Source organism: Pinus tabuliformis, chromosome 2_1 (assembly GCF_031772625.1).
Source record: "Pinus tabuliformis cultivar Carrire ecotype Pingquan chromosome 2_1, CPIR1, whole genome shotgun sequence".
NCBI classification, from domain to species: Eukaryota; Viridiplantae; Streptophyta; class Pinopsida; order Pinales; family Pinaceae; genus Pinus; species Pinus tabuliformis.
The window spans coordinates 57,672,701-57,698,506 of NC_142299.1; the positions used below are offsets into that span (position 1 = coordinate 57,672,701).

Consider the following 25,806-nt stretch of genomic DNA (forward strand, 5'->3'; position numbering starts at 1 on the left):
ACTTTGTTGTGACTGCAATTAACGACTAAAATTGTTGATCGAGATTGCACTCGAAAGAACATCCGCAAATCTAATTAGATGGCAACTTTGCTCACAAAAACTCACCAAACAAAAAGGAACAATTGCTTGTTATCGACTCTACCTTAGACTAATCAGAATGGCTTGCTTGTGTTTGACATTGATGACTTTGATGAGAATATCCACTAACTGCATAACATTAAAATATAGCCTCAATACAATTGAAGAGGCAAAGTAGAAAGAAGAAGCACATAAAGCTTTCACTGTAGAGCAAAATGAAGATGTTTTTATCATTGATTTTTAATGTGCAAGTAAGCAAGACAACAGTCTAGTTACAGTTATAGTTGAAAGAGAAGATGAAGAAAAAGATGTAAGAAAGGACATGGAAGCTTCTGAAGATGAAGAAGAAAGAATTGAAACAACCTTTCAGCAAATGGGTTGAACTTAGAGGGAGCCTCGAACTTCTACTCAAGGAAGGAGTGAATCTCAATGGTGTTAGGGGATAATTGGGTGCTAGATTTTGCAAAGAATCAAATAGTGCCACCTCAAGATGCCCAACAATTGATCCAGCATAACAAGAATGACACAAGGCAATGAGGATCATTCTTGAGGGGGTCAGAGACCTTATTATCCCTCATCTCTGACAGAAGAAGATAGCATATGAAATGTGGAAATCCATCTTTGATCTGTATCAAGATTCCACTGATGTCAAGAAGCTTGCCTTAAAGGAGAAGTTAAGCAGTATCTGGATGAACAAAGGCTCTCACTTTGTTGCGACTGCAATTAATGACCAAAAAAATTGTGGATCGAGGTTGCACTCAAAAGAACAACCGCAATTCTAATTGGATGGCAACTTTGCTCAAAACGACTCACCAAACAAAAAGGAACAATTGCTCGTTATCGACTCTACCTTAGACTAGTCAAAATGGCTTCTCGACTTTCTCAATCATGGCCACAACAATATTACGTTGAACGCTGAATCTTTGTGGCTTGCTTGTGGTTGATAATGATGACTTTGATGAGAATATCCACTAACTGCATAACAGTAAAATATAGCCTCAATACAATTGAAGAGGCAAAGAAGAAAGAAGCAGAGAAAGCTTTAATGAAGATGTTTTTAACATTGATTTTTAATGTGCAGGTAAACAAGACAACAGTCTAGTTACAGTTATAGTTGAAAGAGAAGATGTAGGAAAGGACATGGAAACTTTTGAAGATGAAGAAGAAAGCATTGAAACAACCTTTCAGCAATTGGGCTGAATTTAGAGGGAGCCTCGAACTTTTGCTCAAGGAAGGAGCGAATCTCAGTGGTGTTAGGGGATAATTGGGTGCCAGAATTTGCAAAGAATCAAATAGTGCCACCTTAAGATGCCCAACAATTGATCCAGCATAACAAGAATGACACCAAGGCAATGAGGATCATTCTCGAGGGGGTCAGAGACCCTATTATCCCTCATCTTCGACAAAAGAAGACAGCATATGAAATGTGGAAATCCATCTTAGATTTGTATCACGGTTCCACTGATGTCAAGAAGCTTGCCTTGAAGGAGAAGTTAAGAAGTATCTAGATGAACAAAGGAGAGCCCATCATTACGTATCTTTCCAAGTTCACCCATGTTCAGGACAAGCTAGCTGGAGTGGGCGACATTGTAGTAGACAGTGAACTTGGGAGTCTAGCCCATCTAGAACTTCAACTGTCTTGGGAGAATTTCCAGGATGCAGTCAATGGCAAAGAGAATATTCCCAGGTGGGAAAGGTTGTGGTCAAATTTTAGTCAAGAAGAAATCCGATGAGAGATGAGAGTTGGGAGATCATCTCTGACAGAGGATGACGATAACTTTTCCATGGCAAGCAAAGGTAGCAAAGCCAAGGCAAAGAAGGGCCAAGGAGAGGCCAAGTCCAATCAGAAGGGCAAGAAGAAGAATAAGGAGGATTTGGGCAAGATCAAGTGCTTCCATTGCCACAAGTTCAGGCACTATGCCACTAAGTGTCATAATCGAAAGGAGTACAACAAGGATCATGTAGCCGCATCAACTGAGGTAGATGTGTTTTCCTCTCAATTCAAGAAAGATTTCTCATTGATAGCTTGCATGGCAAGCTCAGCAGGCAACATCAAATGGTATATTGATTCTAGAGCATCCGTCCATATGACAAGGAATAAGGAATACGTCAACCACCTAAAGGAGAAGGACATGCAATTTTACATTGAGCTAGGAGATGATGGCAAGTACACGACTAAGGGAGTTTGTATTGTCAATTTTAAGGGGGAGTCAGGTAGCTCCCTTCATCTCAGGGATATCCTCTATGTTCCAAACCTGAAGAACAATCTTGTTTTTGTTGCTACCCAAGAGGATAAGGGTTGTGATGTCATCTTCAATAGAGGTAAGGCTTACCTCAAACACTTAGCTTCTAGATGTATGAAGCATATAGATGTGAGGATGAAGAATTTGTACCTGCTACAGGTTGAGAGCGGCACGACCTTCAACAGTAAGGCAGGAAATGCGCAGAGTAGAGACATAAGGTTAGAGGAAAGCAAAGCTCCAAAAGAGTCCTTGGAGCAACAACATATTCAAGCACCTAAGGAGGAGCTACTCGCTCCCAAGAAGGAGCCTCAACTAGTATCGCAAATTGAGTCTCAGCTACATGGCAAGAGGGTCGCACAGCAAGATGACCAAGAGTTGGCACAAGACCGATAAAAGAGACACAGACAAGTGGAGTCAACCACTCAGTCAGTGACTTGTAGCACGTGGAGGAGGAGAGCCAAGTCAGCCGATCAAGAGGCCCAAGAGCGAGTTGAGACTCCTAGCTCTATGCTCGACAGAGCAAGCAGCCACAGAGGTACACCAGGTATATGGCATTGATGACTGAGTTGATAGACTCAAAGCCTTCTTGTTATGAGGAGGCAGCCTCTCAGCAAGTTTGGCAAGATGCCATGGTGGAGGAATATTCCTCCATCATGAAGAACGATGTCTGGGAGATTGTGCCACACCCAAAGGGAAAATCAATAGTAGGCTCATGATGGGTGTACAAGGTGAAGCATGGAGCAAATGGAAGTGTGGAGAAGTACAAGGCCAGTGTCTTGGATGTAAGAACAGTGTTAGTTGTTGAGAGGGAGCAGGTGGCAAGGAAGAGTGATTCTTTAGGTACTACCAAGAGCCTCAACTGGTATGATATGACATTGTTAGATGCTCAATATTAGGATCCTAGGAGCATGGTTGGAAGGAACATGTCTTCATATCAGATTACACAGCAAGAAGCAAGGAAGTCTTCTAATTCAAAGGGGTCAAATACAACAGCGGATAACGTGGTGGTGTGCGAGACAGATCCAAGTGAAGGAGGTTCTTCCAAAAGTACCTTCCGTGCTAAGAAGGAGTGTTGAAAATGTAGCGAGTAAAGGTCTTTGGGAATGTTCCTTAACCAGTGAAGACCACAATTTGTCTCTCTAGCATGAGCGAGCTTATGAGTTAGAATTCAATTAGGATGAGTTTATTTCCAATTTACTAGAATGATCATCAAGATAGCATGAGTAGAGTTGGAGCTTTAGTTAAGTGGAGGCTTCATTAGTTTGACTACAAAATGAGGTGGCAGTTATAAGCTCAGTTAGAGCGAGTTAGTCTTTAGTCTTGATTGAAGGAAGAACAAGTTGAAACAAGTGTTGATGGGAGAGAGAAAGATTATCACTCTCACTTATCTCGCTATCAGAACCCAACTTCTAAAATTGAACTAGGCCTTCGTTGCATACTCAAATTGGGCCTATAAAGAGAAGGACGAAGGCACATAATTGACACTAGTTTGTGAGATGTCTTTGATTGTGGAGAGCGCAAAATTGAGCATCAATTATGCGCAAGGATTTAGGAGATTGTGTGTATGTGAAAATTTGAGTAAGTGTGCAATGTTTAGGAGTTGAATTGCGCTAAAGAATAGGAGTCACAAGTGCGCTAAGTAATAGGGATGTGTGCTAAGAAATAGGAGCTCCCTTCTGCGCTAGGGAAATAGGAGAAGTGCGCAAGGAGATAGGGGCTTCAATGTGCAAGGAAGTAGGATTTGGGATCAGGCAAGGCACACGACAAGTCAAGGCTTCAGAAGGGGAACAGTTGTGTGCTAGAGGACCAAGATCAAGCAGTGATCAGGGCAGACCGAGATCAATTATATCACTTGAGATTAGTGAGAAGAAGCATAACACTTTCTCAGAGACAGATTGCTTTGTAATAGATCCAATTGTTCAAGAAAAAGCAATAAAATACCACAACAACAAAAAAAACAATTTTCCATATTGGGTTCCATGGGTAAACAAGTGTGTCAATTTGTGTGATTGTGTTTTTATCTCTCGATTATTTTTCCACTGCTTATAGTTTGTTATGAAACTTTGTATCTCAATGAAAGTAAATTTGGATTCAGTATTTAGGTGCATCATTTTCAGTTATTCATCTACGTAGTTGCAGAGTTTCAAGGAAAGTTAAAAAGTTGCCAACTCTTCAAGAGAATAATCAAACCAATGTATTTATGAGTTCATCCTTTGGGCGAAGAGAAACAAACATGCATCAACAAAGGCAAAAGAATGTTTAAAGTCAACTGAATATTTGCCTTATCTCTTGAACGAAGATTGTAAAATCAAACCTTCAACCTGTGGGGTGTGAACAATGAAGATGAGGACTACGACACCCTTGAGTGCATTATCGTTGACCTCTCATTAGGATCTTCTTCCAACAATGTCTGTCATGTTAATGATGATGAATGCCCCTTTGGGTCTTCTGTTGGTGGGCAGCATGTTGCTACTTATTCTTCTAGATAGATAAGTAGTTGTAGTGGGTATGCCATATTTCTGCTATAGGAGATTGAAAAAAGGCTTCCCAAGTTCGAATCGTCTTTCATTGATTCATCTAGAGGAGCCTTGTTACAGAATGGAACCACAGTCTATGTCTAAAAAATTATTTCGTTATTATTATCAAGTCTACGCACAAACCTATATAGTAAAGGTAGAAACCATTCTTTATCTATATTAAATATATGGGCCTTACGGGGATAAGCAGAACTGTTGTTGTTCGTAGGTCAAACAGGTACTTCTGCACAGGTCTAGAGCCAGACATGAAGTTCTTTGATATTGTAGCTAGCTGTTGCGGGTTACGGGCTCGACTCTCTTCGATTCCCTCGGGATGTGGCCCCGTAATCAAGGCCGATGATTTATCTGATTTACCATCCCCGAAATGCGGTAAAGTACTCCTGAGTTTCCCATGCTTTCATTCCAAATATTTAAAAACCAAAAAAAATACTTTAACTATTAAAGAAATTGACCCTTGTATGCTATACATTATTATTAATGAAATAGCAGATTTGAAGGACAGAAATTTATGTGTACAAGTGTATTAGATTGGTTAATGTTTGTTTCTGCTGTTATATATTTTATTTACATGTTAAAATCTCAGCCATGCTTTTTATTAAGTAGATCTGCATATAATTAAATTTTATGCAAGGAATCTACTAGGAAATAATTAGCCAGCTTGTTGGGGTTAGGAAAATTAACATGGCATCACTGCATTTTCTCTTAGGGAAGAACAGTCTCTAGTTGCACATATTTAAGACAGGACACAGCTGAAGAAGGATCACGGGATTGCAGGAGCATAGACAGCAATTGGCCATACAACATACAAAGCAGGGAGACTTTAGCGGACACCTCATAGGCCAACCATGTCATGAGCAAAAGTAAAAACCTGAGCAGCGGAGGAAAAGTTAAAGGGGAGGTGCTCATATGATGCCATACATGAACCACCAGAAGCTTGAGGATCACACATGCAAGGAGGAGGGGGGGGCCTGGGTGCTGAATTAAAAAAGAACTTTAGATGTAACAAAGAAGAGGAATAAAACTTTTTTCTTGGACAGTTAAAAGAATATTGAAAAAAAAGATAGCTGCCAACAGCCAACAACCACACAGGGTATGGAGCCACGACCGTCAGAGCAGCCACACGAGAGGAAAGTTAAGAGTGCAGAGTACCGGCTGTACGGAAGACAGAAGCAGCAGTCATTGTACAAGAAGCTACCAGTTTAAATTGTACACAGTCGAACAGCAAGGCAATGCAAGGCACAGTGTGCATTGTACAAAACCATACAGATATAAAGGAAGCAATGTACAGAAAAGCGATTCAAATTTCCGGGCACAGTATGCACTGTATAAAACCATACAGCTACACAGGAATCAATATACAGAGTGATACAACAGCCAGAAAAGTCGCTGAGTAACCAAATTTGCCAGCAGTGACTGGCAAAGGTCATTCTTCATAAGAGAGAGAGAGACCGTACCACTAAATATTTTGGCACAAAATTTTTTTGTGGGTCTTTTAAAGGACCAGAACACAGATCCGTGAGGAGATCTTAGCAGATCTACAAACCAGAACTTTTTTATTCTTGTGGGTGCTAGAAAAATGGCACAAGGCAGAAAAGTTATCAGACCTAGAAATGGCAATTGCCAGTGTCAGGTTTGAAGACCGGATAGATGGAGCTGGAAGGCAAGGGGTATGTTGCTGCTGAAAAAAATGACTTTTGGGAGATTGTTGATAAGCAAATTAAACCATCTACAAATGCAACGCAACAAGCAGCCCATGAAAAGGACATTAAAGCTCAGCAGGTCATCATGGATATCGTGAAGGATCATTTCATCCCTCGCTTGGTAGAGAAGAAGACAGCCTAGAATATGTTCAAGGCTCTAGTGGAGATATTCCAAAGTGACAACACAAACAGGCAGATGATTTTGAGAAACAAACTCAAATCCATCCAAATCTCAAGGTCTAGTAATGTTACTAGTTACTTCATGAGGGTCACCCAAACATAGGATCAGTTTGCAGCCAGTGGTCAGAAAATGGAGATCAAATGAGGGTCGAGTTGGTCTTACAACCTCTGCACAGTTATTCCACTCACAGATGTTCGCAGGAAGAGAGATTTGCAGCTCGCACGTGTGAGCAAATAGGCAGATATGCGCAAGCTGTACGACAAATTGAGTGCGCAGTAGGGAGATCGATTTATCTTGGGAGTTGATCAGTGTTTTCCTATAGAGAAAGGGAAGTTTTCCATTGCAGTAAATTTTACAAAGATTGCCCTTTTGCTGAAAATAATTTTACGAAGATTGCCCGAAGACACACAAAGTTTGCAAGTATTCCCCGGAGTTGGATTTCCTGACTCCTGAGTATATCTTGTGTTCTATGTGTTGAATGTGTTTGCCTTAAGATTTATTATTAATTTCAGTTGTGCATGCTAAGTTAAAAAACCCAATGTATTTGCAACTTAAGCTTCCAAAACAGCAACTGTTTGTATTTCTGATTTTTACACTTAGAAAATTGTGAATCAGTTGTTGGGTTTTAAGGAAATCTAACACGGTATCAGAGCATAGCCTCTAACTGAAGATCGATCACAATTTTTATCTTCAGGAGCAGGTGATGCGTTTCAGAGGGAGTGAGTTTATGAGATCGATTTGGCAGCTAGGGTTTCTGGGTCAAGTTTGAGGACAAATTGGACGGTGCATCCAACTTCTACTCATGGTGTGAAAGGATAGCAGTGGTGCTGGAGGAGAAGGGGTGTGGGAGTTTGTTGATAATGTCCCAGCTGCATCCACAAACCCTCAGCAATTGGCTCAGCCTAACAAGAAGGATGCCAAGGCAAGAAAAATCATCTTTGAGGGAGTCAAAGACCACATTATTCCTCCCCTGACTACAGCCTAACAAGAAGGATGCCAAGGCAAGAAAAATCATCTTTGAGGGAGTCAAAGACCACATTATTCCTCCCCTGACTAGGAAGAAGACAGCCAAAGCCAAGTGGACAGCCATCATTGGTCTTCATCGGGGTTCGAGCAAGGCCAGAAAGTTGGTATTAAGGACAAGCTCAAGAACATTGAAATTTCCAAGTCAGATTTTGTGGTGTCTTACATCACCAAGTTTACCCAAGTGAGGGAAGAGTTTCAGATAGGGATCTGGTGAATATTTCCCTGTTGGGTTTCACCATATCGTGGCAAGCTTTCATGGATGGAATATGTGCCAGACAAAAACTTCCATATTGGGAGCGATTATCGGGTGACTGTGTCCAAAAAGAGATTTGTAGACAAGCTCAATCTGGATCACGGGAAGATAAGAAAAATTTGCCCTAGCCAGCAAATAGGGCAAGTCAAAGGGTAAAACGAACAATGGTTGTGGAGAACCGAGCTCCAAGGGCGAGAAGAAGAAAAAGAATCTCAGCAAGATCAAGTGCTTTTCATGCCACTTGTTTGGGCATTATGCAACTAAATGCCCTAACAAGAAGAATGGGTCCCAAAAAGGACCAAGTAGCAGCCTCTGCAGACTGACCAGTTAGCACCAATGTTGCAGCTAACACATTATCCAAACTAGGATTGCGACAAGATCCTGGTATTCTGCTGATGGAATATTTTTCTTAATGGAGTATCTACCATAACTAGACTTGATATTTGATCAGACGAGTAATTAGATATTCAGATGTTTAAAATAGTCTTCGAGTCAGTGGCTGAAGCTTATGTAATTTTTGAACTTCTGTGTAGGTTTTCAAATGGTGGGTTTTCGATCAGCGGCTAAAATCTTGGTCTTTGGACATTGCTGGTTTACAATTTTTGTTGTATTATGTGTTTCATTACCTGAAAAAAAATTCTGTATTCTCCTTTTAATATTTTCCTCAGAAGAAAAGAAGAGATCAAAGGCAACTTGCTCAGTTTTGAGTTTTCAGATACAACAAAGAAATGTTTCCACCAACCATATGGCATTCTAAAACCTCTACATCCAATAGATAAAGCTCACAACAACTCTTTGAAATGAAAATAGGCAAGAAAGAAGGGATCAACAACATGTTTCACGTGAAAGGTTAAAGAATTACATTCAGTTAAATTGTAAAATAATTAAACACTCCAGTTTGGTTATCAATCTGCACCTTTAGTATTGCTGAAATGTTGTAAGTGACCCTGTTTGATATTGCTCATGACATACCGCTCACGACTTGCATTCTGGTACAAAGCAATAATTTTCTTGTCAAGAGAGAACTAAAAACCTCTTCTGTATCTAGAAATCCTTCTAAAAATTAATGTGCCACTCTATCCATAAATCACTAAATGGCAAATCATTTTAGAAATAATCACTCCTCGAAGTAGTGCAACTAACACTCACATCATCCTCGGGAAAAAAGGACCACTGACTCCTTTCTTTTTTACCAAATTCAGAAGGAATTTTTAAACTCTTCTGATGAAGCCATGTTTGTAAGAATCGCATGAAGGAAACTACAACTAATCACTCTACGCTAGTACCTACATGTTCAGATTGGAGACCCATCTAAATCTTTCACATGGGGCATTAAAACATTTGAAGGAAGATCATTGCATTGAATAATAAACAAGCATATAATGATATAAATATGGTTTTACCTGTTTTTCCATCACTCCTTTTTGTGGAACATCTGGAAAGACAAGTATAAAGATCAGCAAAAAGAGGCAACGCACTAATAACCTTGCTCTACACCTTATTATAAAACCATGAAGATACTTAACCACATTATGTATCATTATGATAGTTACTCCTGTTCAATAAACTTACTCGGGTTTAAAGAACCATCTCTCTTTCTGAAAGGAACACTGTTGTATGCTTTTGCGTAAGATGGAGTATCAAAATTTTGGTTATCACGCTTTTCCCCAAAAGCTCCTTTCCCTACTTGTCCTGTACAAAGCATTAAAATTTAGAAGTATGCTTATGGCCACCTTCAGAGTAATTTTTCACTCAGGCAATGGGTATTTACTTACAAAAAGCTAAAACCAAAAAAAAGGTCTGCAAGCCTATCTTCATCTAGATAGTATGAATAGTTATCTTAACACCCAAACCTAGCTGTCACAAAACAAACAGAACTAACCTGGCGATTGGTTCTTCAAAACTGCTTCTCTCATTCGTAGGGATGGGGGTACATAGAAGCAAGCCTATAAAATACAAAGCCTTCCACAATCTCAGACACACATACAGAAAAGAGAAGCAGCAGCCTTCCATGACACAAGATAAATGCCACTGAAATTACTAGACCTGGAAGAAAGGATGCCGGAGCGATTCAGCTGCAGTTGGCCTCTTAGCTGGATCCCATGACAACAGTGACTGCAAAACTTCCATAAGTTGAGTGGAATATATAAAACTAAATTTATACAAGGATAAAAAGAAAATAAATCTGGGAATGAATAAAATTTCAAAATGATGATAACTTACAGTCATAAGATCAATGGCTTCTTCGCTTGCAGTTGGTATTAAAACTGAAAGATCAGTGGACTTAAACTGCATCATCATCCAAACACAATTACTTCCCTGAGTCAGTCTGTTATATCTTGTTATAACTTCTTCAGCTGTAAAAACATGAACTCAATTTTGAAAATAAAATGCAGCAGCGAAAATACAAAGCCAAAACTTCTGTAACCACAATGGAGTAGAGTCTAAGACAATGTACAACACAGGATTATAATAGCAATCAGAGGTTTTATTTTCAAACCTGTGGAAATTGGTAATTCATAGATGCTGCAAGTCTTAGCCCTTCAGGCCATGTCCGATGATCAGGAGTGCCAATGACACTGCAGATCTTGTAAATCTCATCTACTTCACTGCATTCATCACCAAAACAAGATTATTTCAAAGACCCATCAACCATTTCATACTTCTAAAATCAAATAAGGCACAAAAGGAACAAACCAAACCACATTTGAACCTTGAATGATGTTTCACACATACCTAGAACCAGGAAACAAGGGTTGCAAGGTGAAAAGTTCTGACATTATGGCCCCCATAGCCCACATATCTGTCATAATTCAAATTTAGATTAAAAAATAATTAAGCCACCAAAAGATATTGATACCACACAAAATGTTAGATCGTCATAAAGCTTGGAGAATGACACCACAAATCCCCATCACAAAATGCTTACCAGTGGCACTATTATAATATGGTGACTGAAGCAATACTTCAGGAGCACGATACCTGCCAGGAAAAAATCAATATAAGCCTCTGTTATAAAATTATAACAAACTCTTTGACGATATTAGATTGTGCTATAAAATTAGGCTATAAACCTACCATCTTGTCGAGACATATTCTGTATAGGGGGGTGCCGAGCAAACCTCACGAGCAAGACCAAGATCAGCAATTTTGATGACATCTTTAGTCACCAGTAGATTTTCTGGAAACCATCCCCACAAAAGCAATTAAAGATGGCCTCAATCAAACAGCCATCGCTATATTAAAAATGTTAAGGTAAACTTATATAACATATTTTCATGGAACAACCAAGAACAACACCCTTTAAAAGAGTCAATCCAACAGGCACATCCATACATATGGAACACAGTATAGTTTTACCACTCTTTAACAAATGACCACAAAAGCAGATAGATGGACAAAGATGTACAATCTAGTGTAAATACAATGTGGGAGTGCAAAATCAACTACTTGATCAATACTGAAAGTAAGAAGCAAAAGATAGATGGACAAAGAAGTACAATCTAGTGTAAATACAATATGGGAGTGCAAAAACAACTACTCGATCAATACTGAAAGTAAGGAGAAAAAAAAGAAAGCAGAGCTACATATATAGCTACAAACTATCAACCAGTTGTCCAGCAAAATATATGTGCGAAGATGTTGTGATTCAAGAAGAGGACCAGTCGCTGAGGATCGCATTGCTGCACAAGAGAGGGAAACAAAATGTCAGATCCTGTCCGTCCTAGGAGAATGACCTTCCAATGAGTAGTAGAAGACGTCTCCATAAAGAGGAAAGGGTCTCCCTCAAACTCCCTATATGTAGTGCAAAATAGTGTTGATAAAATGGCCGATTTTTCAGCGATGTGCCAAAAAAATCATTTTTTTTGCCAGGCAATTTTTCAACCCAAAAAAATCACAATTTTTTCCTTTAGTGATTTTTTTCCCAATTTTTCATTTTTTCCGATGTTGAAAAAATGAATATATTGTGTATTTTTAATGTTTCCCATAGTTTTCCAATTTTTGCTCATTTTTTCACTAATGTTTCCAAGAAGATGTTTTCTAAACCCTTGCCGATTTTTTGCCAATGCAAATTTTTTCAACATTGGTGCAAAATGCAACAAGGCTATGGGGAAGTAGCAAATTGAAATGTGACTGTCTCGAAGAAAGGACTTGTTGCAATGGAACCCAATCCATAAAAATATGATATGCTCATTTAATGACACCACAGTGACCATATTGTGGAGGGAGTCTCGTGTAAAACATCCCCGCCACCCTCCCCAATGATAAAAATCTAGTCCCTTGTCAACACAACCATGCCCAACAAGCTAGTGATACCCACTGATAGAGGGTGTTGTCGACATGGGATTGGCATGTGTCCCTATGAGGAAAGGGAGGTTGTGGTACCTAACTGCATCATAAAATGTAGTTGGCTAGCTACCCTTCGCATAACCCCTAGTTAAACAAGACCATCATCATTTGGCCCAAGAGCAAGAGTGAATCACAAAGGACAATCTTGAGATCACAAATAGCTGCCCACTTCCCTTCTTTCCACACAACAATAATGTGATCCCTTGACAACTTGACTTCCCCTGTTGAGATTTGGTGAGGCCAAGATCAAGAAAGATACTCTGTGTGGGAGGGAGATAAGTCAAATATTTTCTTAGCCTGGAGGGCTCTGAGTTGGTCTTCAAGTGTCCATAAACAGAGGAAGAAAATGGAGTTGGGGCCCATCCACGCATGCTCGAGTGTGAAGTCCATCATATCTAAAATGTTGTGAAGGAAAATGTCCTCACAAATGGCCCAATTCGAAAGCACAATTAGATAAGCCATAGCATGTCTAGAGGGTACCTAAAAGGAGTAGATAATTTAGAGAGGTCACCAACCACTAAAGTAGTAGAACACCTGTACCACCCACAAGCACATTTAAAGGGCTACTTGAATTGATGACCACAAAAAAGCAGCCCGCAAGGTATGAATATCTATCTCCCCCTCATGTTGAGTCCCTAGAATTCTGAATTTCGCGTAGCCAAGAACCCAAAAGAAACATGACCCCAAAGGCAAAAGTGATGTGCTCTAAACACCCCCTCAACAAATAGCTAGGGGACCATATGCTTGAATCATATGATGTGCCTATGAATAAGGTTTTGGGCTCTCTCAGCCTTAGCTCCATTAATATATAGCAAACTTGGTACCCAAATATTTGGGCAATAAAGGAATGTAGAAGTGATGATCAAATCCAAGAAGTGTTGCTTGAAAAAGAGATCCTAAAATTGGTTCTAGAAACAATACCACTCAAGGAAAGCAAGGGAGTTATATCAATTAATGAGACATAAATAGAGGGTCTTACACTTGCTAAAACAAGGCCACAAAACTAGAAGCCCAAATGAAGCCCAAATAGGCGTAGGCATCGTGATCTCAATCTCTTCCCCCTTAAGCAAAAATGTAAAGTCGAAGCGGGCACTCGTTGAAGTGTCGAAAATCGTAACCTTGAAAAGTAAATCAATTTCAGCACTAAAAGAAATGCAATAGCCCTACCAAATAGATTGTCATGCAAAAGGGCACTATAAAGATGATTATTGGTCCACTCAACCTATTCTAGACCAGGTTTCTAAGAATTCCTAACCACCCCAATGTTTCTGTGTTGAAACCTTTTAAACACGAAAACAACTCTAAAACACAGGGGCTCTATAGGAAATGAAATAAATAGTGGGTAAGGGAAAGTTATCTTTGCTAAAAGAATTCTAACCTCCAACATATCCTACACCAAATGTTAAAAGAAAAATCCTTCAATTCTAATATTTTGGCTGGGGATGGAGCATTCATGTTAGTGTATTGCTTACTAGTGGCATTGTTTATTTAAAAGAACCATTAAATTAGTTTAAGGTCGTAACGAGCAATGTTGCATTAATCGTTATCGAGATTAAATCAGCACAGGGAAAAAATCGGGAAAATCGTAAAAATAGAGAAAAAAATCGGTAAAAATCAAGAAAAAATCGTAACATACAAAAATATTCATTTTTTTTCAATTTTTTTAATATCTAAAGCATCTACAACATAAAATAAATACATTGACACATAAATATGATAAAAGAACTAATATATAAGATGTTTAATATCATTTCTTATGCTACATCACACATAACAGTGAATCATGTCTTGAATAGTAAGTCTTGATTCATGACTCCCAAATCAGCCTCAAAATATCAACAAAAAATATAATGTATCTCATGAGTCATATCATGAGTCATAATGTCATATACAATGAAATGAACTAAACAACTAAAGTCTAATACTATTGATTTCCTCTACCCCTCCTGCGAGAAAATGCAATAGCTCTCCCTTTCCCTCTAGATGTAGATGTTGGCAGAGTTGGCAATGGACTCCGTTGTGCTCTAAAAGCTGAAGAACTAGGAGTAGAAGCTATAGGAGGTAGACCACGTCCTCTACTGGTGGCAGGGGTAGCCCGGGTAGGTGGTGTCACCTCCTCCTCCTACTCCTCCTCCCCCTCCACTACCTCTTGCACTAACCAATCATCAGCAGACTCCATGAGAGGCCTCTTGGCCTCAACCCTCCATGCAGCAGTGGTGTCAATCCCATCCAATGAGATGGCCTCCATATCAGGTTTCCTCTCAACTTGCCCCACCCACAATTGAAGATTGTAGTAGACGTAAACCATGTCATTAAGTCACTGGGATTCCAACCAGTACAAAGATCATGAAATAATAATTATAAAAAAAATATTGTTTAATGAATTCAAAAAATTATTTGAAAATTTGCAATATTTTAAGTATTAACCTGTTGCTCTTCTTGTTGGATATTCTTTCAAATACACTCCAGTTGCGCTCACATCCTGAGGAGCTACATGTTTGGCTGAGGATTCGAATGGCAAGCTTTTGCAGAAGGGGTACCCTGGCACCATACATTCTCCACCATGCATCTACAACAAAATTACAAATAAAGTTTTAAATAAACATAAGAAAAAAAATGAAATTTGAAAGTTGAATCAAAGTATGAAGTTATGAACTTGAAGAGACAATGAAATTTGAAACAAACTAAAAAATATGTGGCATTTTAGTCTTCCTATTAGTCATAGCCATGTCAAAGCCAAATGTGCCACCTGCCATCCTGTATGTCTCAATTTCTTTGGAGATTTCTGTACGTTCTGCTGGAGATCGCACCATCCTCTGAACACAGGGTAAGAATCCATCCATGATCTCAACATCAAATACGAACCCACATGCATAAGAAAATGCGGGGTTTAAGTAGATTCCTGTAGCATGAATGGGACGATGGAGTGTGTTGTTCCATCGTTCATCAATCACTTCCCATAGGAGGAGTTGTCTCTGAAACCCCTCATCTCCCTTATCATCATAGTAGGCCCGAATGGATTCTTTTGTCGTGTCCATGGCCTCATACAAATAGCCCATTACGGGCTTCTCACCATCAACTAATCAAGAACCTTTACCAAAGATTCAGTAACGGTGCACACCTGCTGCACTCTCGCCCAGAAGTCTTCCTGGTATGAAACTAGTCTGCATATGGCCTCTCCCTCTGGTTTCGGCTCATTGTCAAAGCACGTCACTCCTATGAAAGAAACATTCTCTTCACATCCCACATAGAATTCAAGAGGGATTGAAGAGATATGAAACTAGTGGCAAACTGTGTAATGGCAGGGCGAACCAACTCTTTGTTGTTGGTGAATTTTCTCATCAAGCTAAAAGCACAGATATATGATTATATATAAATTTTGTAATGCTTTTTGATGACTCAACAATATCTTTGACAAAAGAAATTTTCCCTATGTCCTCCAACATCAAATCAATACAATGTGCAGCACAAGGTGTCCAAAGTAAAGTAGGATGGCTTTCCATAAGCATCCTGCCAGCAGAAACATAATTTGCAGCATTGTCCGTTATGACTTGGACAACATGTTCTGCACCCACCTCCAAAATAAACACATCCAGCAAATCACATAAAGTTTTTGCATCTTTGATATGTGTAGATGCATCAACAAATTTCATAAACATAGTCCCCTTGGGACAACTAACCAAGAATTTTATAAGGGTTCTCCCATTTTGGTCAGTCCAACCACCATCTGACATCACAATGCATTATGTTTGTGCCAATGATTCCCTAAACTCCTCCAATCTTTTGGTGCAGTCAACCTTTTCATTTTGAAGAATCTGGCCTCTAAAGTCGTGATAAGAAGGGATTTTGTACCCTGGGCCAACAGTTGCAATAGCATCAACAGAAGGCTGGAAAAATAGATTATTCCTTACAATGCTGAAAGGAATATCACTCCAAAGGAGAAATTTGGCCAACAACTTGTCCGCGTGTTCTTTCTCAGTTTTTTTAATCATTGAAGTGATAGATGGCTATAAACCAGGCGTGGTTCTAGGAACAAAAAATGATGAGGCAGCTACCGGGTTGGTTGATGCTGAAATAGAACTAGTGCCACTTCCTTGTTCACCTGACTTTGTTAGTTGCTTCTTCATTTCTGCTTTGGCCTCTCTATTGTGCTCTAAATTTTCCAATGATCTCATGGATTTTCGGATGATTTCAAGATTTGTATTTGTGCAAAGCCCTACATCAAATCCAGGGATTTGAGCAAAGTGATACTTCAACCTGTACACCCCCTAACATACGCTGCCCACACAACTTCCAAGACAAGTTCATTCTATCAATCCCTCCATCAGGGTCACCAAATTCCCACAGAGGGTCCAATTTCCTTGGCATGTTTGACTTTGAACTTTGAACTTGAAGTTGAATGGTGATTCAGTGAACCTATGGCAAAATAAGGATTACAATTTACAAGTTACAAACTTACAATTTACATTGTACAAAAACTAAAAAAAATTACATACATGAGTAACATAAGTTATAACAAAAATAAAACACATGGAATTTTTGACAATTTAAGAAATTTTAACAAACAAAATGAAAAATCAAATGACAAAAACCCCATCAAGATTCAAATCAATTCAAAAATATTTGATAACCCATTGAATTCTTTTGATAAACAATGGGTTATCCAGATTCCAAACCCAACCAAAAACATAGAAAAAGAACCAAAACAAAGTTACAAAACACAAAATGTTGGTGCCCGGTTTGATGGAGAAAATTCGTCTCCTCCTTAGCTCTCACTCCGTTTTTCTCCTCCAATCAGCAGATTCAACTCCCAAACGACCAAGAGATCACTCCAAAATCCCGTCGCTGCCAACATGCCACTCTCTGCTATGCAAATGAATTAAAAAATCGTGTTTTCTGTTATATAACGCGCTGTTGGTAAGGGCAGCGATTTTTTTGAGGTCGAATCGCGATTTTTTCATAAAAATCACCGAATAATAAAAAATAAAAAATAAAAAATAAAAAAATGTATTAATAGTGCGATAATATCGCGGATTTCAAAAACTCGCGATTTTACGATATAATCACAATTTTACGATATAATCGTGATTAGTGCAACACTGGTAATGAGTCTTTGTCCACATATTTGTATCAGTCCCATCATTCTATATACATAGAATTTTTATTTCAGAATAGATGTAAGCAACAATCTACTATGACCAATCAACCATCATTTTCAGAGTTAACTCTATAGAAGAAAATAATTATCCTCAAACTAGCAACAAAATTGAAGTCTTTTATCCCATTTTCGAATTAACATTGTAAACGATTTAATTCAGGCAACTGCATTACAAGTAGCTCTTCACCTTAGTATTTTAATGATTAACCAAATCATCTATTATACGAAAAGGAACAAATCTCTTACCTGGTTTAAGATCGCGGTGAAAATACCCTTGATGGTGCATATAAGCAAGACCTTGGAATACTTGGAAGCACCAATTGCGTATTTTTGACTCTGGTAATAGCTTGTCCTTATCTTTTATTATTTGATACAAATTGTACTCCTATATAGCATGTGAAATCAGAATCGTTACTATCAAGCATTGAGCTTCACCCTTAGATCACTAGTACATAACAAGGCTGCAGAATAATTACTTCAATAACTTAAACATAAAACCTACCATGTACTCGAATACAAAATATAAATAGTCACTTTGTCTAATAACCTCCTTGAGCTTTATGATGCTGGGATGATTTAATTTGCGTAGAGACTGAACCAGAAGAATTACCAGAACAGCTATTAGTATTTGTGAATAAGATATTAAAAATGTATTACCATTAACCAGTAAGAGAATAGATCTTGATGAACATACAGAATATTCTTACCTTCACTTCTCTAAGATTCATACATTCCTGCCAAGAATAAAATTTCCTCTTCATTTTCTTAATGGCAACCTGGAAGAACATAGATTCAGTTTTTACAATCCATATAATTACCAAACTTAAAAAGATATCATAACCAACAACAGTAATCTAGATTCCTTACTGACAGAATATCATCAAAGCCTCATCAATTTCATTAGAAAGTCCCATATAGCATAAAATACTTACTATTTCATTGGTCTGCCTATTAATAGCCTTCCAAACAGTTCCATAGGTGCCATCCCCCAGTTGCTTGATGATCTTATACCTAGAACAGAATAAATTGCAAAAGGTGGTGATGTTTAAAAATTTACACATCATATAATTTGCCATCTTATATCTTTATAAGCAAAGAAAAGACCCTAAACCATGAAATCGACTAGAATGTCCTTCAAGCAATAAATGCACAAAACACAGGAATGCCAAGAAGTATGCAGTTGATGTAAGTAGCAGCATTTTACCAAAAAACAGGAATGCTCTTGCATTAAAATTCAATGCATTGCCAAAGTAATGCCAGTATTAGCAAACTACTCATTCCCTTGAATGATTACTTACCGCTCCATTTGTGCTTAGAAAAGGGTAACGTAATGGACTTCAGAAATAAAAACTCAGATATTTCTTATTCTGTTGAATATTGTACATGTCACAAAGAGGAAGATCCAAACAGTGCCAGTCTCTGTCTCTCCATTCTTCGATTGTGCACAAATCTGACAAATCTACTGCTAAAGAGGCAATGGGATATTCACCAAGTGGCTGGAGAATAGCAGCCATGAACATCCAACCAGAACTACACATTTAGCTCTAAAACCAATCACAATGAAAATATTCTGTCAACCACTACAAACTCTTTACTGCCTTGTTAGACATCAAAAGAATTTCTTAAGTCTTTGCACTAGCCTAGGATACAAAGCACATCAGGTTGCATTCTGAAAAATGCTTTCACAGCCATCAGACCACCTTCATTCCCACTATCCTTTTATTGCAAGCACAAGAGCCCGCTAAAACTGCAACATAGCAGAACTCATTGCTGCACCTCGTCCAGCCATGCTTCACGATATTAACAATTCAACACCTTTCCCAGCTGTTCTTCATTCATTTACTTTTTCTTTTGTCACAATGGACAAAGTTGTATGATTGCTAAAGTAGACAAATTGACCACAACCATGTCTGGATGCAGATCAACATGCACAAAGAGGAAGGTTCTAACTAGAAGTTAAACCCCTGCAATCATCAAGAAATAGAAATTGCTTCAAATTAGATATGTTTACAAAGAGTTGCAATGTTATACTCAAAACAGTAAGCAAAGTAGCCTCCAACCTACCATCAAACACATCAAAATGACTGGCTTAAAGCCTTAAACATCACTAAATAAGATTTGAAGCAAGATCCAAGATATACTGGTTTCCAGTCAGACTCAACAAATACAAAAATGGATTGAAAAAGCTACTATAAAGAACCCATCTCAAAGAAACAACAGGGTTTATATTATTACCACTGAAACAATATAAATTGTCGAAATTGAATTACTTCGATCTCACACTGTATGCAAAAAGCCCAATAGAATCAGATTTATATATGCATCAAAATATTATGATGTTGAAATTCAAATATCAAAAAAAAAATATTCCCTGATAATGCAAATGTGAAGACTTCTTACGACCAATTACAGCATACTTTTACCATACTGCAGCAGCACTAGTGTCAGGCATTCATGTTAGATCTTCTGCCATGCTTGCATGACGAACGAGTAGCTAGTGAGTATGGCCAAAAACAGATGTGAAATAAGACTTGCACAGACCACCAAAGTGCCGGAAACAAACACCAGATAATAATGTAATCCGCTCTCTGTAGCAATAGCATCCACAGCAGAGAGATTCCATGCTTCCCACATTTCCCAAAAGATAGAATCGTTCCAATGCAGATAACAGACCAGCTTCAAGTGGCAAGAACTGCTCAAATTCTAAAGTAAGTACCACAAGTGTCCCAAAACTTGCAGTTTAAATATAGCACTGCATAATATCAAAATATTAAAGTTATATAACATTCAAACACCCACCAACAGAACTCTATTTAAAAGGAAAAACAACATGGCCTCAGAAACACAGTATTAAATCTCCACATAATTCCAAAATCCAAACAAACCACATAAGAAACGCACCAGTCAGCATAAAGTCTAAAAATATGTTACACAGGAGTCAAGATAGGAGCAACTTTACAGAGTAAAAGGAAAAGATTAAATTATCAATCGAATTACTCCCTAGTTGTTATAGTCTCTACAATATGCAAATACCAGACTATCTTACATGAAAATGAGCTTTCCCATAAAATATATAGTAAAACAGTAAAAATAGGATCATGTGACCTATAAACTTAGCATCAGTTCAAAATTAAAGTCTACTTCTATACTTTATGTGACTATCCTTGAATTGAGTATTCTTAGTCAAATTATGTTTTGAAGTGGACACTTGTGGCATGTTCTGGACTATCTTCATTGAATTTTTGTTAAACTTTGCACGTCACATATTGTGAAAATAAAAGGTATATTATGTGATATGAGGCTCTGATGGCTCTGCATCTCTCACATGTCAAACCTTCCCTCAAGTTTTCGTTACGGCATGGAGGTCTCTACTAAAATCCCCCGGTGGGTTCCTCAGTTGGTTCCTCAGTTGCAGCAAGGTCTGTGCTGTATTGATGCCACCTGTCCTCTAGGTAGAACAACCAAGAGATCTGGTTTGTGTCATCACTGCAATACCTCGCCTCGTACTTACCACTTTTCACCTAGCACGATGGAGGAGAAACCTCTGGATTATTCCAGAAGGTTCCCCCCCCCCACATTCCCGCATATTCCATCCTCAATCGAACTACGGCCTTCCTCAATCTGTCTCTCCCTCTCCTACTCCAGATGCCCTTTGTGTTGGTTCCTTTCACTCTTCGTCATTTCCAAAGGCAGCACAAACAACTGGTGCTTTACCTAGTCCCAACTCTTTCTCATAAGCTCCCACAGCTCCAAACCTTGCTTCAGCTACATCGTTTTCGTCTATACCCTTCAGTGTTCCCTATTTATCTTCTCAGTCCAAAGCAATGTCACATGGTTCGGGTTCAACAATGATTAGGTTCAGTTCAAGTTCAAATTTTTTGATGGGGTTCAGATAATGTTCGCCATTAGGATCGTCTATATACATTTTCTATATGTATAGATATATTAACTTGAAAATGAAATATGGGATAAAATTGTAAGAAATCAACATCAATAAAAAAAAATGCTATCACGAACATGGAAACTGCAAGGATAGATTACAAGCTTAAGTTGTGACATGAGGTTATGAGTTTTGATCTATGGACTTGGTTAATGGCCATGAGGTTCGATGAGGTTCGTCAAACCTCAAAATATTTTTAAGGTTCGCCAAAATTCAAACCTCAAGGTTAAAGTTCGATGAACCTTGTGACATATGTCCGAAGTGCAAACTCTGGACCCTCTCCTAAGTTGATGTTTGTAGCTTGGGCAAATACTTATGCATAGACCTAAGTGTCTAGGCGTGCAGAAGTTGCCTAAGATCTACTTAGATACTTGCTCTAGTGTGAGCAAGTTGTTTTTATAACTTGGCCTAAGTTAGACTTAGGAAAAACACATAATTATTATGTTGGCTTATTGAGCTAAAGTAAACTTAGGAAGAGTAAAGTACATTACTTTAGTGACTATTTTTTTATCTCAACCCTTGATCTCAAGTGAGGCGAGATCTAATTTCATCCATCAACAACTTTGGAGATTACGACTAGCAATTTAGCTCAATGTAGAGTTATAAAAGCAAGGCTAAGGGAAAGGAGAAGACACCATACAGCAACACGAGATTGAGAGAGACATCTCATTGAGTGTGTTGGGTTCGAGGAAGGCGCATCAAGGAGATCTAGACTAGCCAAGGAGGGGTTTGATCAATTGCGGATTAAATCCAGTGTTGTATGTAATTCGTCAATTAGGCCATTTCCCAAGAAGGGAGCCCAAGTAAGTTCTAAATTATTTAATGAAGGACTCTAATTGGGCAAAATCTATTGTGTCATTTTTGCGATTGAGTTAGTAAATTTGATTTCCATTGAATTTACTTTGGTAATACCCTAGTTGGGTTATTATTCAATAATTGTAATTTTGCTCGAAACTAATTGTCAAATTGCTAAGGTAAGAAAAATTAACATCTCATATCCAATCGCACTGCATCCATCCCCTCATCTGAAGCCTTTATCATCACATGCACAATGTATAAGGAAGAGAAAACAACCTACTACGATGGTGGTTGTTAACAACATCATCCTAGATGTTATTTATTCTTTCCAAGGTAAAACACTAGGTAGGTAAGTTTTGTGGGAAAGATATTTCAAGGAAAATTTTAAGGGCTTGGGTCTAGCAACATTGGTCCCTGCAATTAGGTTATTCTCCAAAGGCTTATCCTCTAACTAGCAATTGGTTAGTTTTCCATTGCATCGACAAGGCCTCAAGAGCAAATCCATTTTGGTTTCAAGAGACTTCTTAGTTAGCTTAATGGCACTTCACAAAACCATTTTCCCCTTTTAGGTATTTCTTAGATGCTCTAAGACACCTCCTATAGTCTAGACAATCTTTAAACCAGGTAACTGTGAAAATTTTTGAATCTAACACATCAAAAACCCCTACTGCATTTTCTGGTTTACTATCTCCTACTTGTTCTTTGCATTAACAAGTTATTTATATACAGAAATATATAAGTAAACACAAATGCAACATTCACAAATATACAGATCATCAACTGAAATAAACTGAGACAACACAACGGACACCATTATTTTTGGACAATCGTCCCCAGGAAAAACCCAATGCAGGAAAACCGGTGCAGCATATAGAGGGTTTTATTATTAAATAGATTCTGAATACAACTAGGGTGCCAGAAATATCTCGCCCTTAAGAGAATTTCCTTGGCAGCAATACCTCTAACCGAAGACAGATATTCTGCCTGATCAGCAACCGGATGAACAATCCCACAGTGACTCCATCTATTCCTTGTGTTGGACGGCAAAAGTTGCTCCATGCACTCTCTGGAACTGCGTCACCCTCTTCAGGACTACATCACCCTCTTTAGCTCTGCGTCAGCCAATCAGCTCTCAGTCTATCCCACTGAATCACCTCAACGCGGCCTCTGAAGCCCTCTGCGTCATCCTCTACGACCCTCTGCGTCCTTTGCACTGGCCTCCTCAGCCTTTGCGTCAACCCTTGCTGCCTCTGCGCCAACCCTCCAAGGCTCTGCACTGCCTCTTCTAGCACTTTGTTGCCTCTCTGATATGTATTCCTCGGCCTCCTGCCAAGCTTCCCCTCACTGCAACTGATCACTTGTTCGATTTCCTTAACAAACCTTGCCCCAGAAAATTGAACTGACTGATCTCTCTTGGTGTCTTGGTGTGTCTCCAACAAACCCTCAAGCCTTTTCCTGTTGACGATTCAACAGTCGAGATTAAGTCCCTAATCAACAGCTAAGATTAGATCTGGCTTGATCCTTGTTATTTAGAACTTTCTCACCCATATTATATTAATTCACATTAATATTTAATTTTCCTAAGTTTAGACTTAGGAACCACATTAAAAATATTAATTATTTTAATATCTCTCCATCAGAGTGGAATTTCCCCAAACGATTTATGGGTCTTGGAGATCTCATGTGCTTTAGCCTCTCCACCAATTTTCATGGCTAGAGCACATCCGATGCTACCAGAAATCAACAATCCCTCTTAGCGAGGAATGTGCTCTAGTAATGCTTCACCACAAAAACATCACACTAATTCTCTGCATCAGTACCTATGTCGATGCTTGGCCTACTACCTCACATCCCCTGCACTGTTGCTTCCTGTATTATTGCCCATGACACTGCCACTGCTACATCTGTACAGCAACTCCCTCTCAAAATGTTGCCTCATGCTACCCGTAGCACCACCACTGCTAATTGTTGCACTGCAACTCAATTACCGAGAAGTAAGTAACTGACTTCACCCAAATACTGACATCCTGGTCAGTCTGGAAGCCTCATGATGTTGAAGCTACCTCTGTTTCTATTTTGTGCTCCCTCTGCTGCCACTACGTTGTTGCAAACACCTCTGTGCCTTTCGCACTCTAACACTATGTTGCCTCAAATTTCTACACTCTAACACTGCCTTGGCGCTCCATCACACCTTGCTCCACCCAACACCTGTCATCATGCTATTGTCTTTAAGGGCTCTCGTAGTCGTATGTGATCCAAGAGTTTGGGCACCTCAAGGATCCTGCCCCTAGCATGTAGTCCTTCTGACTACAACTCGGTGTCTCCCCACCTCTTCTCTAGAGGTGCATGAGCACTCATGCCACAATCATCATAAGTCTCGACATCCTTCTCCACCTTTGTTGGAGTCGCCTTTGAGTCGGAAGCTTCTCCCTTACCTTTCTTCCTGGGGCACTGAGAAGCATAATGTCCCAGCTCCCAACAGTTGAACCACTTGCCTTGGAGATATCCTTCTTCTTCCTCTTCCCTTGTTGCCCCACAGATGCTAGAGCCACATCCACATCCTCCTCTTTCTTGACTTGAACTCCCTTACCACTACAACCCACCTTGGTCAACCTCTTAATCTCTTCCTCTCGAAGCGCTGCCCACATCTCTTCCCAACCGGGGAGAGTCGCTCTACCCAAAATGCTTTGGATAAACGTCTCCTTGTCCTCGGACACTGCATTCAAAGCAATCCTTACCATAAACTCTGGATCCGGTGTAGACCACACAGAAGTAAGTTGGTCGTGAATTCCTTGCAACCTGAGGAGGAAGTGATCTACCTCCTCTCCTTTCTGCGTTTGATATGACCTCAGTTGATTCTCTAATAACATCTTCTGCTGTACGGAAGAGCCCTGGTATAAGGTGGTCAAGGTCTCCCACATTTCTCTTTCTGTGTTCTTCTCAGCAATATGTGGTATAACATGATCCTTGACCCCATCTAGAATCATGCATTTCACCTTTGCCTAGGCCTCCTCATACTTCTCATTAGCATCAGTGTCAACTGGGACTACTACGGTTCTCAAGGTATAGTCCTTGATGCAATGTTTATCCAAGATTGCCAAGATCCTGGCCTTCCAAATGACAAAATTGGAAGCCTTGTCCAACCTGTCCTGATCCCTCAATCCATTCACTGCCATCTCCGCTCCTCTTCTACACTCCCTCTGAGTCCTGATTTCCCTCCTAGAAATCCTCTGGCCAACTGTCGAACCGCTCCTCTCCAATCCTTCTTTGCAACTGCAACTCAGATCTGGATTCCTTGGCTAGAAATCCGTCGAGGTAGTGATTCCCTCTACCTTGGTTCTGTCTCCTTAGACATTGTTCTGCACCGACAGAAACAACGTCCCACCAACTCTTCAAATCACAATCTGCACAACTCCCTTAGCCTTGGCAACTGAAGAATATGAGCCTTTTAGGCTCTGCGCAATCACGATAAAGGTTGAATCTGCTCCTCCGACCAACTGCGTCAATCCTACCTCGCTGAGAAGGATGACGTGGCTCTGCAT

The 25,806-nt window shown here is 39.3% G+C and overlaps 1 protein-coding gene across 2 annotated transcripts in view; it reads right to left on the reverse strand.

Annotated features, from left to right (window-relative positions):
- LOC149198765 (cyclin-dependent kinase F-4-like) overlaps positions 1–25,806 on the reverse strand; it is a 91,242-nt gene that overhangs the window by 59,458 nt on the left and 5,978 nt on the right. The window contains exons 2-18 of one of the 2 annotated variants that reach the window (XM_089402154.1): positions 19,950–20,278; positions 19,762–19,808; positions 18,825–19,490; positions 18,459–18,537; positions 18,234–18,302; positions 18,029–18,118; positions 17,773–17,911; positions 11,097–11,199; positions 10,948–11,000; positions 10,755–10,821; positions 10,519–10,627; positions 10,242–10,307; positions 10,065–10,133; positions 9,901–9,964; positions 9,591–9,710; positions 9,422–9,453; positions 8,935–9,007 (exon numbers count right to left, since the gene is read on the reverse strand). In XM_089402154.1, the coding sequence (XP_089258280.1) occupies positions 8,935–9,007; positions 9,422–9,453; positions 9,591–9,710; positions 9,901–9,964; positions 10,065–10,133; positions 10,242–10,307; positions 10,519–10,627; positions 10,755–10,821; positions 10,948–11,000; positions 11,097–11,199; positions 17,773–17,911; positions 18,029–18,118; positions 18,234–18,302; positions 18,459–18,537; positions 18,825–18,832 (1,141 nt within the window). In that variant the 5' untranslated portion in view covers positions 18,833–19,490; positions 19,762–19,808; positions 19,950–20,278. Of the gene's footprint in view, positions 1–8,934; positions 9,008–9,421; positions 9,454–9,590; positions 9,711–9,900; positions 9,965–10,064; positions 10,134–10,241; positions 10,308–10,518; positions 10,628–10,754; positions 10,822–10,947; positions 11,001–11,096; positions 11,200–17,772; positions 17,912–18,028; positions 18,119–18,233; positions 18,303–18,458; positions 18,538–18,824; positions 19,491–19,761; positions 19,809–19,943; positions 20,279–25,806 lie in introns of both variants that reach the window. The other variant, XM_089402153.1, reaches the window with a different exon arrangement.